The sequence below is a fragment of the Phyllopteryx taeniolatus genome, chromosome 4, assembly GCF_024500385.1.
Source record: "Phyllopteryx taeniolatus isolate TA_2022b chromosome 4, UOR_Ptae_1.2, whole genome shotgun sequence".
NCBI lineage: Eukaryota > Metazoa > Chordata > Actinopteri > Syngnathiformes > Syngnathidae > Phyllopteryx > Phyllopteryx taeniolatus.
Genome location: NC_084505.1, coordinates 18,526,479 through 18,547,769, shown reverse-complemented (window position 1 = coordinate 18,547,769; position 21,291 = coordinate 18,526,479). Strand labels below are relative to the sequence as shown.

Sequence of the window (21,291 nt, the reverse complement as noted above, 5' to 3'; positions counted from 1 at the left end):
TCTAATCACACACTGAAACACGCTCTTTTAACAGCTGTCAATCAAACATGGACACTACATTTTTTTTTTCTATATGTAAGTATTGATACTGTTGTTGAAAAGGTCATTTTAATAAACCAGAAGGCCCAACAATGATAATATTGATTAACACACTCTGATGAAAATATTAATTAACACACATTGATGAAAATATAACCTCCTCCTTCTCTGTAACATAAGAGCATATTTGAGAAAAATGAAACTCACCTGGAACAAAGACAGGATCATTTCTGCTTTCTTCTTGTCTTGCGCTTTGGTTCCTGTGGTCTGTGCAAGGTCCAAATGGTGCAGGAGAGAAACTTGACCCAGTCATTCGCAGTGTGTTTGTTTTTATGTTTGGATAATATTACAATTAAGGTCCTAAATTGTCATATTTGCTCCATGAAATTGTATTCATTTATTTCCAACGGTCTATTAGTTTCTCTTGGCTGCACAATATGTGTATATGGATTATTTATTTATTTTTATTTTTGTTTGTCCAATCTGATTTCAGCCTCTATGTGTTGCCAGGTCAATCTAATCTTCCCAGGACCTTCACAAACAGTTGTGCTGGTCCATGCAAGTAAAAACTATATTAGCAATGGAACAGTTTCTTTAACCAATCCCGTTCAGCATTTTTCAGTCCTCAGATTGGTTGGCAGATCATGTCTGTAGTGATTTGCACACATTAATAAATGTAATAAGTGGTATCTCTGGTGAGTATGATGTATAGTATTTTATTTTAATTTTGTATGTTTTGTCATGTTATAACTTCTGAACAGATTCAGATGATGTATGTGGTAGTTTCGTTTTGATGGTTTCTATAAATGTGATGTGATAGTGATGGTATTATGAGGTGGCTTAAATTGGGTACATCCACACTGAAGACCCCGGTACAAAAGCACGGGCCACCTCTGTTTTAAAGTCTATATTTTTTGTGATATTTCTATTTGATGGTGTGCCGTGAGATATTTTGGAATGCAAAATATGTGCCCTGACTCAATAAAGGTTGGGAAAGACGAAGTTAGCCTGTGTTGAGTCCGCGAATGGGCGGGGGTTCACTGCACAGTACTGTCTTGTAATTACAGCAGCTTGCAGAAAAGTGACCGATGTAGTTGCACGGTTGTCCAGCAGCCGGCAGCAAAGCGCCCAGCAGATCCCCACTCAGGAGAAAATCGCTGCTGTCCGCACGGCAGTGCGCGATGGTCGGGGTAGCGACTGTGCTAGTAGCCGCTAGTGTCTACGGTGGTTCCTCGCATGTGTGTGTAATGGTGAGCAGCGGCAAAGGAAACGACGACGAAGACGGCTGCTGTCCCGCCTCCGACGACAGGTACGCAAGGGAGCAGTCATTCGCAGTGTGTTTGTTTTTATGTTTGGTTGGTTGTGCGTCTTGCTGACTCGCTCATTGGATGTCAGCTTAGCACAGTGGCTAACCTGCGAGCTTCGGTTGACGTGGAACCTCCGCTTCTCGGCTGACATTTAGCTTTAGGATTAGCTTCGGCGCCTGAGAACAACGCGGTGTCATTTGAAGTAAACCGTCTGTGCTGCTCGTGTTGGTGTTAATACAAACTCCGAGCTTGGGACGTTAGCTCGGAACTACTTTCCTAGGTAACAAGTGTTGGCTGCTGCGGGTTGCGAGCTAGAGCGAGCTCCGTTGCTAAAGCTAATGCTAAAGCTACGAGCCTCTGTCACAGCTGCTCGTCCTGATTGACAAGTCAGCCTTAAACACACAAACTCTCCAAACTGGACGTTTGTAATGCTAGCTTTCGTCGCATATCAATAATAATAATAGTAATAATAATAATAATAATAATATATGCCATTGAAGCGAATTAATTAGATTGTGTGCCACAAAGAACAGTGATCACAATATTTATACTGGTTTCTATTTGTGTGCAACTCCCTGGTTTGTTTCTCAGACAAATGAGACCAAAACTAATTAAGCTAAGTGTAGCAATGTAACAATATTCCTAAAAATGCCAAGTCTGGTTGGAATGGCCACTTCAACGTGAGTACAAGGCACCCAGAATTTTGAAAATTGGATGCTGGGTTCTGGAGATATTGACGTTGTTGTGTCTGAAAAATGCCTTTTCAGGGAACGTTTCATTGTGATATCGCCTGTAGAACATCTGGTCAATAAAGGCCTTCAAATTAGAGTAAAGCACGATAAATGGACTATTTCTCAACATACTTCCTCGACTGTTTCGATTCCATTCCATTCCAAGGGGTTCTCCAAATGGACGTATCGCTTGCCCTTAAAGTCCAAGTAGTGCAAATGAAACATTGGTGAGATGAGCAGTACTTTAGGAATCAATTGGTTTTTTTCACAAATGTATTTGGTATGGAGGATTTTTGAGGCATTTATGGTGCTCATTTGATGTTTTTGAGAAAATTCCACAAAGATGGTGGCCACTTGTCACGTTGCTAATTTAATACTATTGAATTTAATATTTTTTTAATTCACATTTTATTTGAATGAATGTATGTTTTGTGTCTGTTTTTTTCCGTCAGCTTTTTATTCAGCTTCTATTCAGATGGTGGTGTGATCTCAGGTGTGTGTGTAGCCAAAGGACAAGTCACATGACCACCTCTTAAAAGTACCATTACTCTTTAGATTAGATTAGATTTAACTTTATTGTCATTAGACATGTCACAAGTACAGTACTACCTTGACCTAAGTGTCCCTGTGGGCCATATATGGAACGTCACGTGACCAAACCAGAAAACAGGTTTGTGGACTTGCTTTGGAACTACGGGCTGATGACATGATTTTTTTTTTCCTTTTCTTTTGTCCTGTTCAGCTGTTAGGTCAAGCAGAAAGTAGCATCCGTATCCCTTTTATGCCGGGACAGTTTTACTGTGCCACAGTGGCGTTTTTACGCTGTCACTGCGTTTGTTTGTAGTCTGATGAATTTTTATTGACAATTCCGCCAAACAGAACAGTTTTAAAGGGGAGTGACAGAAAAAACAAACGGGAGAGACAGTGAAAAGATAAGTAAATAATATAGGAAGAGAAGACAACAAAAGACGGGACATAAGCTGTAAGAAAGATGAGGAAAGTAAAACATTATATGCCTAGTACAATGACACATTATATTTGAGTGTTGTGTGGGGCCATAGTGCCACACCCTGTTAACGAAGGACAGGACGATATAGGATCGGACAAGAATCCTTTCCTAGAGCTGGCCGTCCGGCCAAACTGAGCAATCGGGGGCAGAAGAGCCTTGGTGAGAGATGTAAAGAAGAACCCAAAGATCACTGTGGCTGAGCTCCAGAGATGCAGTCGGGAGATGGGAGAAAGTTCTAGAAAGTCAACCTTCACTGCAGCCCTCCACCAGTGGGGGCTTTATGGCGGAGTGGCCTGACGGAAGCCTTTCCTCCTCAATGCAAGACACATGAAAGCCTGCATGGAGTTTGCAAAAAAAAAAAAAAAAAACATCTGAAGGACTCCCAAGATGGTGAGAAATAAGATTCTCTGGTCTGATGAGACTAAGATAGAAATTGTTGGCCGTAATTCTAAGTGCCATGTGTGGAGAAAACCAGGCACTGCTCATCACCTGTCCAATAAAGTCCCAACAGTGAAGCATGGTGGTGGCAGCATCATGCTGTTTTTCAGCTGCAGGGACAGGACGACCGGTTGCAATCGAAGGGAAGATGAAAGTGGCCAAGTACAGGGATATCCTGGACAAAAACCTTCTCCAAAGTGCTCAGAACCTCAGACTGGGCCGAAGGTTCACCTTCAAAAAAGACAATGACCCGAAGCACACAGCTAAAATACCGAAGGAGTGGCTTCAGAACAACTCCGTGACTGTTTTTGAATGGCCCAGCCAGAGCCCCGACTTAAACCCAATTGAGCATCTCTGGAGAGACCTGAAAATGGCTGCCACCAACGTTCATCAAGCCTGACAGAACTGGAGAGGATCTGCAAGGAGGAATGGCAGATGATCCCCAAATCCAGGTTTGAAAAACTTGTTGCATCATTCCAAAAAAGACTCATGGCTGTATGAGCTCAAAAGGGTGCTTCTACTAAATACTGGCAAAAGGTCTGAATATTTATGGCTGTGTGATATTTCAGTTTTTCTTTTTTAATAAATCTGCAAAAAATTCAACAATTCTGTTTTTTTCTGTCAATATGGGGTGCTGTGTGTACATTCCTGTGGAAAAACAAAAAATGAACTTAAATTATTTTAGCAAATGGCTGCAATATAACAAGGAGTGAAAAATTTAAGGGTGTCTGAATACTTTCCGTACCCACTGTGTCTAATGAGCATCAGTGCTGCAATGTTATAAACTGTATATCGACACGTGGACAGACAACAATACTCACAGGCATATTTTCTGTGTGTTCTGCATAGAACAGCCAGTATTACTGCAGCTCACTGAGCTTAGTTGTAACTTGTAACCATCTCACCCCCCCACCCCCATATATATGTCTGTATTATGCTGCCCCCAGGTGGCCTAGGTGTACATACCAGAAGGAGCAGCACAATGTCCATTGAATTGAAGAATAAAATGTGGCAAAACTGTTCAATTCTTTACATTGTATTTAACCATGTCATTACTGTTTGTTTTTAGAAAGTACAGTACAATAAAATCAAAGTATAGAGTGCTGTTTTGTTAAAATACATGGCAAAGATTTTTGTTGGAATTGTTTTGGGGGGGGACTGGAACAGATGAATGAAATTTTCATTCTTTTAAATGGGAAAAGATGATTTGCGATTGTTTTTAGTTATGACTGAAACACCACTGTAAGTCAAGGTAGTACTGTAGATTGCATCTGACCCAAAAAACTATCCCGTATTCAAAAGTGTCCCAGTGTGAGCAACAGATGACCCTAATACGCATCAGCCTTGTAAACAAATGATGACAAGAACACTTGAACGCATCACCAGTCGAAATTAACGTGACATGTTTTTAAGGTGCATTCCGTGTTGTCTCCATCCAGCTAGCTTGTCCCGATGTCATGGCGGCTCGCCCCATCTCCTCCCCGGTGCCTCGGCCTGCTGGCCGAGACGGGATCTTCCGCAAGGAGCGGGATCCCCCGTCCCCTTCCCCCTCCTCCTCCCGGCGCCGTACTGCCCGCTCGCTACCTGACGTGTGCCCCAAAGAGCCCACTGGTGAGGACTGCCCACGCACAAATGGCCACATATGCATGCATCAACAGTGTTGAACAAACGACGACACTTGAACGCATCACAAGTGTAAGCAAATGATGACATTTCAACGCATCATTGGTGTGAAGCAATAATGATGTCGCAATGACTGACATTTGAACACATCACAAGTGTAAGCAAATGACAACGATACTTGAACGCATCACTAGTGTAAACAAATGATGACACTTGAGCGCATTACCACTATAAGCGAATGAGGACATTGAAACGTTTCAAGTGTAAACTAAGGCTCGGACTCAACCTCTAAATCCTGATTCGCTATTCGTATTGACAACTAATGACTTCAACTAATGAATCAGAAACTAATTATTATTACTTATTACTTATTACTTGTCCCCCTCAAGCAGTGGCTCCTTTCCAGCTTTGGGTGTGGTGCTTCCATTAATTTCTGTGCAACTCTTCGTAGCTGGACTCATGGACACCTCCTTCCGTGGAGATCTTGTTTTTTTTTTTTTTCTTTCCATTTTTAGCAAATTTTATATGGATATCTCGGTGGAGCTACAGTGCAATATAGAAATATAGTAAGTCAAAATGTAAGTAAAAGTCAAAATGGTGTCGGCCGTAAACGAAGGCTAAACATCGTGAAATATATATATATATTTTTTTAAGTAACTGGCGTGGCATCATTGCAGCTCTTGTCAGAAAAAAGTGAGTAGCGTGTTATTCTTTCATTTGTTGTGATTCGACTCCGAGAATTCTGATTCGGCATTCGTTTTTTTCGGTGGACTCGAGTGTCAATTCGAGTCACCATCAATTCCTGCATAGCCGTAATGTCAACAAAATATGACTCCAGTTGAACGCACCACCAGTGTAACCAAATGACTTGAATCTATCACCAGTGTAAATAAATGACACTCAAATGCCTCACCAGTGTAAACAAATGACGACACTCAGTGTAGTCAAATAACACTTGAATTGTGAGGACAATGACAGAATAGATCACCAGTGGGGGAAAAAAAGGACTTGAATGCATTTAGGCGATGATGTCTATTAGATGACGATGCCATTTACTCCGTCAGGTGAGGGGCGGGGCCTGTGCGACGATCCCTCGGTGGTTTCGGAGCACGACCGCTGGACGGTGTACAGTTCCAAGGTCAACCTGCCAGCGGCACTCAACGACCCAAGGCTGGCCAAACGTGAGTCGGACTTCTTCACCAAGACCTGGGGTCTGGACTTCAGCGAGTCGGAGGTGATGCCGTCCTTCTGCCTCGCCAACGTTACGCAGGAAGACTTCAGCGTGTACCTACAGGAGAGCGCGCAGGTGAGCTTAGTGACGCTCAGCATGTGAGCATTGCTGTCATATTCTTTACTTTTGAAAAGGGACAGTTTACATGAATTAACATTTTGTAAAATGTAAATGCACCCGAGTTAGCTGAAAGGCTAGTTTTCATCTGCAGTCCCTTCGCTGAATGTTACTGGGCATTATAAAATAAATACAATTTAAACAACAAAACAAAAGAGTTCAATGTGCACAATAAATAAAACTGTACATTACCTGTAAAAGCATACAATACAGTTAATCATATCTGGAGACAACATCCACTATCCCAAACAAATAATACCACAATCAGTGTTCATGTTTTTGGGTGTCAACAAGCCATTTTTTGGGATGGAATTTAAATGACTGATACTAATTACTTGTGGTACTGAATTCCACAGATGTGATGCCCTGAAGGTAAAGACTACTTGACTGAATGCAGTTTTTGTCAGTGGGATTGTGCAGTCCCCTGTAGTTGCACCTCCAGTAGCTCTGTTAGCAAATGATTTAAAGTTTATGCAACCCGAGAGAAGAGGAGAGGCTAAAACATGTTTAATCCTGTAGACCGATAGGAGCACCACATCACAGGACAGATTTTTATACTTGATGAGATTTTCCTGGCTGAGCAGTTGATACTTCTTCAGGATATGATAACGATGAAAAGGGAAAGGTTTCTTGTCTAACATTTCAAGTGCTTGTTTGTACGATTCCAATGGTTTCATGCTGTGGAGTGTGCATTAAAACCATCTTATCAGATCGTTTGTAATATGGGAGGGAACCATTGAGACTATATACATCTGAACGCCTGAAGTGGATATTCTGGTTCCTGTGAGTCACAAAGCAGCAGCACATCCACCAAACTCCCCCTTTTTTTTTTTTTTTTTTTTTTTTTAAATAAATCTTAAGACAAACTTATTTTTACGCACAATTCTCTATTGTCCTTGTGTGATGTTATTTTAAGACATGATGAGCCTCGTCGTCCACTGACATTTATACACTACACACTTCTTCCACGTTCTTCTGCTTCCGTTGTCGCCTCTCCCTCGTTACTGTGTTCACCTCCGAACTGTCATAGTCGGCTCTTCAAGTTTTCCATCCTTCCTTTTTCGTCTTCCTTGTCTCCATCCTTCTGATGTCACCTCTTCCTCATTTACGTCCTTCCTTCGTCTCCCTTTTCCTCATTTTCATCCTTCCATCACCACCTATTTCTTGTTTACGCCCTCTGTTGTCACCTCTTCCAAATCTCTACTTGCGTTGACACAACTTTCTCGTTTCTGTGTTTCGGTCATCACCGCTTACTCGTTTCTGGCCTTATGTCATCACCACTTCATGATTTCCATCCTTCCTTTGTCTCCTCTTCCTTGTTTCTATCCTTATGGAGTCACAACTTCCTTGTTGACATCCTTCCGTTGTCATATCTTAATTTCTGTCCTGTCATCACCTCTTTACTTTGTCAACCTTAGGAAAGGCTATGCTAAGAAAGCTAAGCTAAAGGTTATGAGGGATCTCCCCCCCCCCAAAAAAAATAGAATGTGTTTGTGTGAGCAAGTGAACCAGAAGAACAAAGTAAATAGTAAAACAAGTGTCTTTATTGTTTCCAGAGGGAAAGGATCCACGAGCGATGTAAGACTCTTTGTCCAGTCAAAGATGACATTGTGGACGCCATCTCCAGCATTAGCACCACGCAAGGTACCAGCTCGCTAGCTGAAGCCTCGCATCAGTCACGCAGGTTTTGATTATGTGACTGAAGAGATTTTCCTCCTTGTTCTTATAGAAAAGTCCAGAGCAGAATTGGACCAAGTCCCCAAGGTAACAATTTTAATTTTTATTTTATTTTTTTTCAGCTTCCCGTCTCCTGTCCCGATAACACATTAGCTCGTCTTTAAGTGTTAGCGACAAGTGACGTGTGAGCTACTTTCCACCAAAAGTTCCAGGATTTTTGTTGTTGTTTGTACTTCTTGGAATTAAAAGGCTCCTATCAATTCAGAGCTGCTGACACCACTCCAAAGGTTCTCAGACGTTTTGGAAAGTACTACCCCCATAGCAGAATCTTATTTTGGTCTGTATAAATTACCCTTAGTCGGTCCTGTTAGTATGTTAGCTCGCCTGTAATGTGTTAAATGTTGTGTGAACCTCAAGCCTTTTGTCTTTAAATTCCAAAAACTAGTTTTTAGTGGTTGTAGTTCCTGTTAAAGAAAAGGCTCAAGTGTGGTGTGAACCTTACGGCTCGTTTCCAGGAATTTTTATTCTTTGTATTTTCAGTTCCTGGAACTCAAAGGCAACAATTAGTTTAGGGTTGCAGAGGTTGGATCTCTCAAAAGCACTACCCCCATAGCAGGCCCTTCTTTAGGCCGCTAGACTTAACCTTAAACTGTTCCCATTGCATGTTAGCTCCCCTAGAAAGTGTTCACGTCAAGTGTGGTGCAAATGTTAAGCTGTGTTTTCACCTACATTTTCAGGATTTGTTTAGTTATTGGTAGTTGTAGTGCCTTGAACTCAGTCTCCACTCAGTCAAGCGCTGCAGAGGTTCCTGGACATTCTGGAAAGGACTACCTCCCGTCGTTGTCTATTTGCGTTCCAAAAATTACCTTAGAGCTTAATTTAGGCAAGAAAGCAATGGTCTTCCAAAAGTTCTGGGTCAAGTCTATGTGTTGTAAATGTACTAGGAGAAGATGTGTGTGTGTGGTTCCCTAATGTTGGTGTTGTGACTGTGATGACTTTCCAGATGTTCCTGAAGCCTGACTTTGCCCTGGAAGAGCCGTCGACCTTCAATGCAGTCCTGCCGTGGTCCCACTTCAACAGCGGTGGTGGGCGCAGCAGCCGTGACGTGGCGTCCTCCAAACTGCTGCAAGAGAAGGTCAGTCGAGACACACTCTTAGGATGCAATAACGCTGCATGCTTCAAAGTGAAACCATTTACATATTGATATGTATCGTGTCAGCATAAATAGGGGGGAAAAAATAGATCCAGTCAGATATCCTTAGACAAGACTCAGGCCTCTTTGAAATGTGGATAAAATGTGATTATGTAGTGCTTATTTGCTAATGCTGTAAACCAGGGGTGTCAAACTTTAGTTCGGCAGCCACATTCACACCAATTTGATGTCACGTGGGCCGGACTAGCATATTCATGGCTTGATAAGCTCTAAATAATGGCTATTCCAAATTTTCCCCATTGTTTTGGTGCAAAAAATTAAAAGTACATTTGGAAAAGATTCACATTTTGTGATTACTATCTAGTTGCAAATTGTATGAGCAGTCTGAAATTTCTCCACAAAAACAATTGCAATTTTTTGATTATCTTGTTGCTAATCATGTGAGCAATCTGAAATTTCTTCACAAAAATAGTTTAAATTTCAACAGTGTTATAAATCTTTTTTTTTTTTTTCATTTACACGTGCAACCGAATGGTCAAGGTGATATGTATGTACCGTTTATAAAATAGCCTAAGATTCGGAAATAATTTCAAATTTAAATAAATTTCCACATCCATCTGGAAATCTTGACAACTTCAACTGACTCACCACACCATACAAACGAAAGTGGTTACTAAACAGAAAGGGGGTCCACGTATCTGCCTACCTTGTAATGTATACATAGAAATACAAGTTGTAACCTGTGCATGAACAAAACACGAGCTTTCCAATTCCATCAAACCAACCTCTTTTGACTGACATTTTACAATTTTCGGTGTCTTAAAATATTTCTACAGGATATATTAATGTAGGTGGTAGTGCAGCATTTTATATGAAGTAGGCTTACTTTGCTCCTCAAACTTGGCCTCTTTTAGCCTTCAAAAGTGCATCAATATCAGCTGTCAAATCCTGAGTAGCAGCCAATTTCAGAATGCCATTTAAGTGGTAAGTGGTCTTTTGCGTGGACAAAATTGGCAACAACAGTTGCTTTTATGAAAGAATTGCATTTAATTAGTTCTCTATCCCCATGAGTCGAATTGTACCCCCAGATGGGCCGGATCTGGGTCGCGGTCCGAAGCCCAAATATCCCTCTGCCCAGCCACTCCCTCTAGCTCTTCCGAGGGGATCTCAAGGCGTTCCCCGGCAAGCCGAGAGACGGCGTATCCTGGGCCGTCCCCAGATCTCCTCCCGGTAGGACGTGCCCGGAACGTCCAGGAGGAATCCTAAACAGATGGCCGAGCCACCTCATCTGGCTCCTCTCAATGTGGAGGAGCAGCGGCTCTACTCTGAGCCCCTCCCAGATGACCGAGCTTCTCACCTTATCGCTAAGGGAGAGCCCTGGACACCCTGCGGAGGAAACTCATTTAGCCCGCTCGTGACCATATGTGCGGGGAGGAACGTAGCTCGTCCAACCCTCACCGGAAACGAGTCCGACTTACTGCCGGCAATGCGGACCAAACTCTGACACCGGTCATACAGGGACCGAACAGCCCGTATCAGGTGGTTCGGTACCCCATACCCCTGAAGCACCCCCCACAGGACTCCATGAGGGACACGGTCGAACACCTTATCAAAGTCCACAGAACACATGTAGACTGGTTGGGAGAAGTCCCATGCACCCTCGAGGACCCTGCCGAGGGTGAAAACGTGTTCCATGCTTGTATCTGAAAAAAAACTTGTATCACAGATCATCTTTCCTCATTGAAATTAATGGAATTATAAATATTTCATTCTAGCCCCTTTAAAAAAAAAAAAAAACTCAATTCATTTTTAACATGCTTTTTTTTTTTTCATTAAAAAAATTCTACTCAACAGTATTGTACTGTATAAAAACACAATAATAACATTTGCTCTCCACATAAGATAACACTACTTTGCCTAATGTATTGTCCTTCCTTGTTCTTTTGTGGGGTCTCTTAGCAGTTGGCAAACCAGCTTGTGCGTTACCACCACCCACTGATATCGTCCTCACAATGCAAAGAAACCAATTTCAATTGATAATAGCTGTTTGTTTTGAAGTTTGCTGTCGCCATCGAGGGGTGGGAGGTCTGAAGCGCACTCGTATCAAAATTTTTACGCAAGCAACAGCGCGTGTCCCAGAAAACGCAAAGCATTCATATCTCAAAGCACCACCGTGTGATGTACATATGCTACATTAGAGGTGTATAGAATGTTAAATATGATGTTATATTGCTACATTACAGGTGTGTCCATCATTAAATAAGCAAAATATAGAGTACTCAGTCCCAGGGCATCTAAACACCATGTAATGTTTAACTAGGGCTGCACAATGAATGGAATTTTAATCATGGTCACGATTTTGTTCTGCCACGATTAAATGAGCCTGATCGTCAGCGTTTTTTTTTCTTTAACATTTAAAATGCGGGTTCTGCTGCTTGTGACATTTCTCAACTTAGCCAGCCAGCCACCAGCAGGCTAATGCATGGTTAAGGCTTCATTGAGCTGCCTAAACGACAGCACGCTCAGGGGCCAACTTCAAAATAAAAGCTTAAATGGCATTGATGTCCAATGGATTATTATGTGAGGCTTTTATTTTGAAATTGGCCCTTGCAGCACCTTGGCATTATCGTAATGCATAGTATTAACAATTGTTGTAGCGGCTGCTCTGACTTCGGCTGGCTCGAGTGCAGTGATAAAACATCGGGAGTAAGTAGAGAAGGAAATCACAACTGTTTGCAACCATGCACAACCGGTCAAGGAGAAGAATGGAGCCGCACTAGTCTTTGACAGTTCACTATATTGATGGGGATTTTCAAATGAAAAGTCGGTCTTTTATGTGTAAAATGTATTTGCGTCCATGAAAAAAGTTGTGATTGGACTAATTGTAATAGCATATTTATTCAGTTAGCCCTTGGTATTTCTTTTTTTAAATTACCTATCGTTTGTTATTTAAAGTTAGTTTATTTAAAGTTATTATTATTAGAAGTTATTAAACTCATTTAAAAGTTCGTTTTGCACTAAAAACTTGCATATTGTTTGTTGAAAAGTAGTACATTTAACACGAGGAATAATCGTGATCATTATTTTGGCCATAATTGTGCAGCCCTACGTGTAATGGTTGTATGATTTATCTAATTCCCTGGTGTCACTGGTCTCTGATCCTTGTGTCGCTATTTCCGTGGAATTTGTGTTTTTTCACGTTGCATTAATGTAAACAGTCAAATGGGATGCGTGTCACTGGAAATGTACATTGAAATAGACACACAGTCACGTATAGGCATTAAATGGGACATGCAGTTGTAAATCCAGCCTTAGCGGTGTCTTGTAAAGTGAAAACCTTTTTTTTTTTTATTTTTTTTTTTTTTATTGCAGCTGAGTCACTACCTAGACGTGGTGGAGGTTAGCATCGCCCGGCAGATCTCTCTGCGCTCGGAGGCTTTCTTCAACGCCATGTCGTCGCAGCACGAGCTGCAGGACCGCCTGAAGGAGACTCAAAAGGCCGTGGCCGTGCTGCGGCGCCGCACCGCCGCCATCGACCGAGTCATGTGCCAGGGCCCCCTGGCGGCTCTGCGTGCTGCCCTCACACGCAACAACTGCGTCAAGCTGCACAACAAGCTGAAGCTGATGGCGGCCGTGCACCAGACTCAGCCCACCGTGCAGTTGCTGCTCTCAACCTCAGAGTTTGTGGGAGCCCTAGAGCTTATCGCCACCACCAAGGAAGTTCTCCAACAGGAGCTGCAAGGCATCCATAGCTTCAGGTGCCAAGTATTCATCGTCATACTAACACAGGGGTGTGCAAACTACGGCCCAGGGGAATTTGTGGCCTGCTGTCCGTTTTTTAGCGGCCTGCGCCAGATCCCAAAATCAACAACTGAAAAGGGCAGTGTCGTAATAATAATTCAAAGCTAAATAGCTGCCTCTTAGCTTTGCAGTGATCATTTTTACACATGAGTAATGTAATTGCAGAATAAGCGAGCGCTGGGACGAAAGACTGTAAAAGGCAGCGAATGTCTGAAGTTTGGGATAAATTCAGGCTTAAAATATAGAATTTAACAAAGTGCAATGTGTTTACTGCAAAGCAGAACCATCTTAAGCAACTGCTCATCTACAGTAAACATTAGCTAATGTCATATTTCCTACCATTGCTATTAATTAATTGTAATCCCTTCACAGGTGCTCAAGTATAGACACAAGCACTTTTGCACTTTCAATCACTTTGTTGAACAAACCGTAACAAAATAAATACGTTAACAAACACATTCATATGCTAGCTGCACAGCCACACCTCAACACGCGGACTGGCTAACAGGTAGCCACTTAATGGCCAGCCGCTGTCCTGAGCCCACATCAGCCAACTCAACACTCTCATTCACTGACACCCACGTCGCCTGGCCCTGCTATTTAAAAACAAACCCATTCAAAGTAGGTTCTCTCTTTATTTTTTTCATTTTATGTATTTGTTTATTTTTGTTTTGCTTTCTTCAAAACAAAATTGGAGCAATCAAGGTACTGTAATGCCCTTCCATGTGGGTAAGGATAAGGATTAAAACGATCTCAACGAGATCCAATCAAGTCTGCCTTCTTGGGGGGCTATGTATGCAATCCAATTGTTCCTGATTTGATAGAACTTGCCTTTTTGGATTCTTATTTGGTAGGTCAATTTTTCCATCCTAAATATCCATCCATCCATTTTTTGTACTACTTATCCTCAGTAGGGTCTATCTTTAGAATAATTCCAATTGAACCAATCTAGGGTAGGCTGAATCAGGCTTAGCAATCTTGTCGTACTTAATTTCTTACTCACCACCAAAAGTAATTGCAGTAGCTTTTTTTCTCTCCTACATTCCAAATTTTGTGTTGCTTTTTAAGTGAAAAGGATGGTATATAAAGCAGTGATTGATTCACGGATGCTTGGCTGCTCCATGATGTCAGTTTATGTGTGTGTGTGTGTGTGCCTCTGTGCGCAGACATCTGGGCTCTCAGCTGTGTGAGCTGGAGAAGCTGATTGACAAGATGATGGTGGAGGATTTCAGCATGTATGCACGCAGTGAGCTCAACCGCAGCCTGAGGGATGACACACAGCTCCTGGAGAAGGTCTGTTTGGAGATCACGTCTAATAGAGCTAGCCCATTAATCCCCTTTAGTCATTTCAATTCATTTGTCAGGGCATTTTTTTTAAATCCTTTTTTTGTGTGGCTTGCATAGTTCAAATTGCGTCCCCCGCTAACATGCTGGAAATGGAGAGGAGTTCGCTTACAAAGCACAATCGGCGTTGCTAGCCTTTGGCTTTTCGAGCCCTCTTGTGACTATTTTTCCCAAAATCAACTAGCGAGTTCACTTCCTTCTAAGAAACAGACGTAATGAACGGAAACCTTTTCACATTGATTTGTGTTTGACAAGAAAGGAGCCCACTGGAAAGCAAGGCAATCTTGCCAAAGACTTGGATGCCCATTTATACCTTCCTCAAAAGCAGTCATATATCCACTTGTTGGAAAAGTGTGACCCGAGTTATTGGCCCCCAAGCCGCAACTACGATCAATCTGACGCAGAGCTATGGCATAGCATCTGGCGTGATGCTAAAAATCCGGCGTATGATTATTATTATTTTTTTTTTTACTTTTTAAAAAACGCCCTAACTTCTGAATGGTGCGGCAAAAAAAATTGGGGGAAGAAAAGGAACATTTCCGCGGCTTGAAAGCAGACACATGACGGGTTTCATGATCTTTGTCTCTAAACCGATCAGAGAGAGTGAAGAGCGGGGACCCGGCATCTGATTGCCCTTGTCCTTGTGCGTGCGCATGTGTGTGTACGGGCGCTCACGTACGCAAAGCTAAGTTTTCTTAGCTTTTCATAAATGGAATTCGTCCCAAAGCCTAACACCACCACGATGATGTGGGAACATTTTGGATTCAAGCCAGATGAATGCAGCCTTCCCACTAACACCAGCGACCTGATATGTCGAATTTGGATGAAGTCACAACAAAGACAAAACTGCAAACCTCAAAGTGACAAAATCCATTTTAAATACAACCATCGCACCAAATTTCTTCAGATGGGAGCAAAAAACATGTTGCGACATTTCCCGTTAACCAGCAGCTGGCATTTATTGAATCCTTTGCCCAACAATGCCAAAACAAACAGGAATATGGCGCATGGCTGCTCACATTATTTACACTATAGCATTACTAATGTAAGACGTGGCCTTTGAACATGTTGACAAAGCAGCGTTTAAAGAGGCTGCAAACTTTTAAAATGTAGTACTAATCAATCAAAACGGGTTGCTTTGATCTACTTGATTGGCAGTATATTGCCTCTTTAGGCATTAATGACTGTTTATACCGCTGTGCCCAATTTTTATATTTGTTGAAGTGCAATTTCTCTGAACAGAGCCTTACTGTGTTTTATTTATATTTTTTATTTAAGATATTTTATTTATTGTTATACATTACAATGGCAGTGTTCATTATTCTTGGAATTAGAATTAAGTGAATTGTTCTTAAAAATGTACTTGAATTATTATGCTCTACCCTCATGTTATCAGTGGCATAAAAAGCCCTCAATACTATCGTTTGTCGTGATAGAATTCGGGGAAAATACAGAATATCGTCCTAAAAAAATGCCTAAACACATATGATGAAAGAGCAAGAGCAATGGATAACATAACAATATTGTACAAACAGTATAAAAACAATTGAGTAACAACTGTAATAAAAATAATCTGAAATATAGCGGGACCGCAAAGCAAGAACGGTGACATCGCAGATGATTACTGTATCTGTATTCTATGATAAATTGCAGGGACTCATTGCTCCTGGGCTGGGACTCATTTCCATGACATGTGCATCCGGGACTCACATAGTCTCAAGTATAAAATGATGTATTCAACACAACAAGTGTTAGTGTTGTTGATTTAAAAAAAAAATAAATAAAAATAGCACTACATATATAATATTTTACTATATCAAAGCATAGTAATGACATAATAGGAAATTAAACAGGTTTTACTTCAGTTTTTGCTTAATTTCTATGGACATGGTGCTGCTCCTTCTGGTGTGTGTGCCTTGGCCACCTGGGGGCAGTATGATAACATTTCGTGAGATATACTGTTTAGGAGTGCGAGCAAGCCCCGGGGACGGTCGGACATCCTCAGTACTTCAGCAATATTAGTCGTTCTTTACAAAGGATAACGAATATTTTCCTATGACAATTATTATATTATCTTTCTCCATGTGTGTTTAAATCAGACTTCACACCGGTTTGATCGGTATCGGCGGATAATTAGCATTTTAAGATGATCGGCTTTCATGTCATCATTCGCCGATCCAATCAATGACGTCATCGATCGGCTCCGCAAAAGACATTTACTCCGTGTCGCTATCGCGTATGAATCCAAAAGCTAGTTTATTTTTAGCCTTGTCATGTGGCGTAGTACTGTAACTATCTGATGGCCAATAAAATTGTTTTCAATCTTGTCAGTGAAAAAACATGTCCGTGTGGGACTATTTTGCGGCGTCTCAGACAAACAACGTAAGTTATTTGCAGTCTGTGCACAACTGAAGTACGTCGTGGGGAACGTCATCTAAATGCTTCAACACAACAAATTTGATTGGGCACCTGAAGAATATACACGAGGAGGAAAAGCCAAATGGACACAACTCTGGACAACACCCGTCCATATGGGAAGCCGGCACAGTGAGAAAGTTAGAGTAAGCATGTCATTAACAGTATTTGTTAAAGTCCTTTAATTGCAATAAAGTAATTGAATTACAGTAAGTTAGCATCCATTATTTCTGTCAAACATGTTGTAATGTTGAGTTGACCTAAACGTATGTCAGTCGCCAATCCTTGAATGCCCCCTAGAGGTCATTGATGATTTAACTTTTGTCTAAAAAGCTAGAGAATAATTAAATACAAAAGATGGGGCGAGGTTAACAACTTTGTTGGCATGGTGGCTGTGTGTGTGTGTGTGCGTGAGCGTGCGTGCGTGTGCGCGCGTGTGTGTTGTGCTCATCACAGGTACACACGGCAAACACTGACTCTCACAAGGTGGGACACGTGCACTCTCATCATCGTTGCTGCATGAGAATCAACGACTCGCTCAATCAATAATCAATATTTTGTCTCCTGAGGACATTTGATCACAAAGTGCCACATTTGATTTTTAACAGGGACACGGATGGGCCAGCGCTTTCGTGAATGAGCTAAAAATGAATCATTAGTTTGTAAAATCATAATGAAATATGTATTTAAAATTGTATTCAGTTTAATTCTAATGAATGAAGTTAGTTACTCTTATTTTGTTGAACTAACCAGTTATTTAAGTTAATTATTTAAATGAATAAAAACATTAGATTCACCAGTTTGAGGGAAAAACCATGAAATTAGAAGAAATATTACAGGACTTTTGATCGTGTAAATGCTGGATGAATAGAATAGTTTGCCCACTGCTGATTTAGATGATTGTTTTTATCATTTAATTGCTTCTGTCTATGTTTCTTGAGGGGGTGCTCTTCTTGTTTCACATCCTGTCAATCAAAGACATCCCGATGACATAATCGTGTGTGCGCGGGCACGTGTGTGTTTAGGAGCGTCTTCAGTCGCTGGTGTTTGGCCTGCTGCGCCAGAGGAAGTTGGACTTTTTGGACATTTACGGTGACGAGATGATGGCAGCGGCCAAGGCCATTGTGTCCCAGGTGTGACCCTTGACCCCCCCCCCCCCCCCCCCCACTCTTGTTGTAGTTTTTGTCATAGCAACAGGAAGTGACACGGTTTGTTACAACAGTGTGTCGCAGAGCGGCTCCTGTCCATCGATGATATCGACACGGAAGTTGTCACCAAGTAAGTGACTGCAGCTCCCTGATAATCTCACTGATGACATCATGGTGACATCACGCTGCGGGCGTGTCCTCCCTCTAGGTTGGCCGAGCAGATGCGTCTGATGACCTTCCCTCAGTGGTTTGAGCTCCTCACGGACATCTTTGACTGCTTCCTGATTTTCTTCCAGAGGATGAAGGTCAGTCCCCACTCGGACCCGACCATATGGATTTTTTTTTTTTTTTTTTAGGCCGATACTGATTGATGTTTGGCAGAAAAAAATTCCAACAACCGATCACATTTAAACCGATTACAATATATAATAACTTATTTTTTTTTGTTCCTTAACGCTTAGAACAACAAATAAGAATTACAGGCAGAATGTGTGTTTTACAATATTTTGTCCTTTACTATTTGTTCAACTTTATCACAGAGAGGAATTTTCAAGCACAAAAATATGCAAAAAAGCATTACCTGATAAATGTATCTTTAGATTTATGCACGATATGAGCAACATTTACACGCAATGCCATTTGACAATATATCAGTCAATCAATCTAGTCTGTTATTTTCTTTGCCATGAAGGGATGACTTGAAAATAAAACTGTTGTTTTTGGACGTTTTACTGAACCACAGTGTGAAACTGTAACACAAAATCTTACAAAATAGAGGTACATACAAGGACAAAAAAGTAGGCAACAGGTGAGTATAGCACTCTGTATAATGCACACAGGTAGGTTATGTAGCAATGTTGCCAGTACTGCTTTTAACAGGAATAATAAACATTATTGCACTGAATAATAATAATCTCGTTCTCAGTCGATGAAAGCATGTAAATGTGTAAAGTATATGCATAAAATACCGTATTGCAGAAAGTCATCATCCCACCCAAATTGAGTCAGCAAATAAACGTATACATTTTGGTTACAACACTCTTAATAATGTACAGCACGTCTTGGGAAGTAAGGAGAGATTTGCAGTTTTTTTTTTTTTTTTTTTAGGATGTCAAATTATCCTTATCGTAAAATAACGAAAAAAAATTTGTTTTTTTGCCCATATCGCTCAATTCTAATTACAGATTGTCTATTTCAAACAACTGCGTAAAGAAAGGGCCCACGAGTTTATGACATTGACATGCTAACAGTTAGCAGCAATAGTCACAGGTTTAGAACCCTATTACTTGGGTTGGACATCGAGAACCGACTGGAACCGGCACTAATGTTCCAGTTGTGCCAGAATTGTTCAAATTAAAAAATTGCCAACATTGAGACCGCTAACAAGGTAAACGGTTGGTTTCACTTTTGCACTGATGGTTTTTTGCGTTTATTTTAGTCTTCAAACCAACGTAAGAGCTGATGACAGAAATAACATCTTAACATTGAGCTCAAACTTCACGGTAGCTTTACGTCACAATGAATTGGGACTAAATTGTGGGCACCTTGTGCCTCATTGGTGGGTAAGGAAAGGAATCGTTTTATAGCATTTGGCTCCATCCATTAAAAAAAAAAATCATAATAATCACTGGTGCCGTGTAAAGTTACTTTTCGTGCCAAAATGCTGAGTTCTGTTGCGTACCCTTCAAAATAAAAGGCTACAAGCTTAAAACGGGAAGTCAAGTTGAAGCTTGCACATATAAACCATTTGACGTGATAAAACAGTCCCGAATAACGATTTTAACAATGCTATATTAAACTTTTAGCTGAAACATTAATTAAACAATATTAAGTCAATTGGGTGAGTTCCACACACATTGCCTTTTAGTTCATAGGTTTTATATTGATACTGGTTATAAAGAACCCCGAGTCAAATGTTCATTTTAAACTATGCTGTGGGCTGCTAAGAAAATGGATATTCATAATTTGGACACCCTTTATTTTAACCATGCAAACTGTTTTGACCCAGCCCCCTTAAAGAATTGAAATCGAGCATCATTTGGAACTGGAATCGAAATAAGGGACCGAAATTGCTCAAATTCAAGGGTTGGGCCCTACCTACAACCAACGGCTATTTGAACACAAATCGTGGAGCAACATATTTAGAGTGACAGTAATACGATACTCACAGGCATTTATATTCTTTATCCTCTGCGAAAAAAGACTTATCATTGCAGCTTATTGAGTTACTGAGAATCGTGACACAGAGCTACTGTCTTCTTTGTTTGTATGACTGTCTCATCTTGCCCTCCGGTGGCCAAGGCAATCACACCAGAAGAAGCAGCGGCACGATCAATTCAATTGAAGCATTAAATCATGATGTACAAATTCAGAACCCAGAACACATTCTTTTCTTCTCCCAGGCCACTCTCAATGTCATCCAGCTGGTGGTTCTAGAGGTTCTGGAGACCAACCAGAAGACTTCCTTGGTGGGTAAGTCCCACCTGGAGGACCGTCAGCCTAATGAGGCGCCCGGCTCGTGCGGTGACGTCACAGAGTTGGCCTACCTCACACACGACGGCCCGTTCATCAGCGACGCCCTCTGCAGTGCCCACCCCCACCAAGATGGCGATGCACACCAAGCCACAGCCGGAACGCCGGACGCCGAGTTGGCGTCCAGGGAGAAGAACTTCATGTAGGTCGGGCATATGTCACTTCCCGTTCCCGCCTTTGAACTCAAGTAACCCCCCGTGGATGCTGCTCTTATTGCCCAACAGGGAGTGCTGTTGCTAAACAAAGTAGATCTTGATCTACATTACAAGGGCTTGGTTCTTCTTCACTTTTTTGCATGCGAACATGCAGAGTAGGAAAAACAACATGCCCAAGCGTACATTTGTGTTTGCTTTTCTGTTCTTGCTCTCATTGTCCTGTTTTTGTTACTTTGTTCATGCTAACATGTAAATTGGGAAAAAAAAGAACAGAGCAAGCGTCACCATAGCAACCTGTTTGTTGTGTGTTCAGGTCCGGTGACATGATGCCGTCTGACATGGAGCTGAACCGTGTGCTGAACAACATCCAGGAGCTTCTGCACGCCGCCTCCGACATTAGCCATGACCGCTGTGTCAAGGTTCTCACTGCCAGAGCCAAGGTATACCGCAACCGTTCACTTCACACAAGGACGGAGCAATATGGCTTTAAAATTAAAATAATAATAATAATAATTTTCTAAAAAAGATTCCTGCCAATTTATTTATCAAAAAACTTATTTTTCCAAAATAG

The 21,291-nt window shown here is 41.5% G+C and overlaps 1 protein-coding gene across 2 annotated transcripts in view; it reads left to right on the top strand.

Moving 5' to 3' along the window:
• The first annotated feature begins 1,128 nt into the window (after nt 1-1,128).
• Nucleotides 1,129-21,291, top strand: part of vps54 (VPS54 subunit of GARP complex) — a 30,359-nt gene continuing 10,196 nt past the window's right edge. The window contains exons 1-14 of one of the 2 annotated variants that reach the window (XM_061770190.1): nt 1,129-1,348; nt 4,964-5,135; nt 6,212-6,453; nt 8,052-8,139; nt 8,225-8,259; nt 9,176-9,307; nt 12,698-13,083; nt 14,293-14,419; nt 17,342-17,371; nt 17,911-18,018; nt 18,108-18,163; nt 18,242-18,338; nt 20,436-20,707; nt 21,034-21,160. In XM_061770190.1, the coding sequence (XP_061626174.1) occupies nt 4,982-5,135; nt 6,212-6,453; nt 8,052-8,139; nt 8,225-8,259; nt 9,176-9,307; nt 12,698-13,083; nt 14,293-14,419; nt 17,342-17,371; nt 17,911-18,018; nt 18,108-18,163; nt 18,242-18,338; nt 20,436-20,707; nt 21,034-21,160 (1,854 nt within the window). In that variant the 5' untranslated portion in view covers nt 1,129-1,348; nt 4,964-4,981. The remainder of the gene's footprint in view (nt 1,349-4,963; nt 5,136-6,211; nt 6,454-8,051; nt 8,140-8,224; nt 8,260-9,175; nt 9,308-12,697; nt 13,084-14,292; nt 14,420-17,341; nt 17,372-17,910; nt 18,019-18,107; nt 18,164-18,241; nt 18,339-20,435; nt 20,708-21,033; nt 21,161-21,291) is intronic. The other variant, XM_061770191.1, reaches the window with a different exon arrangement.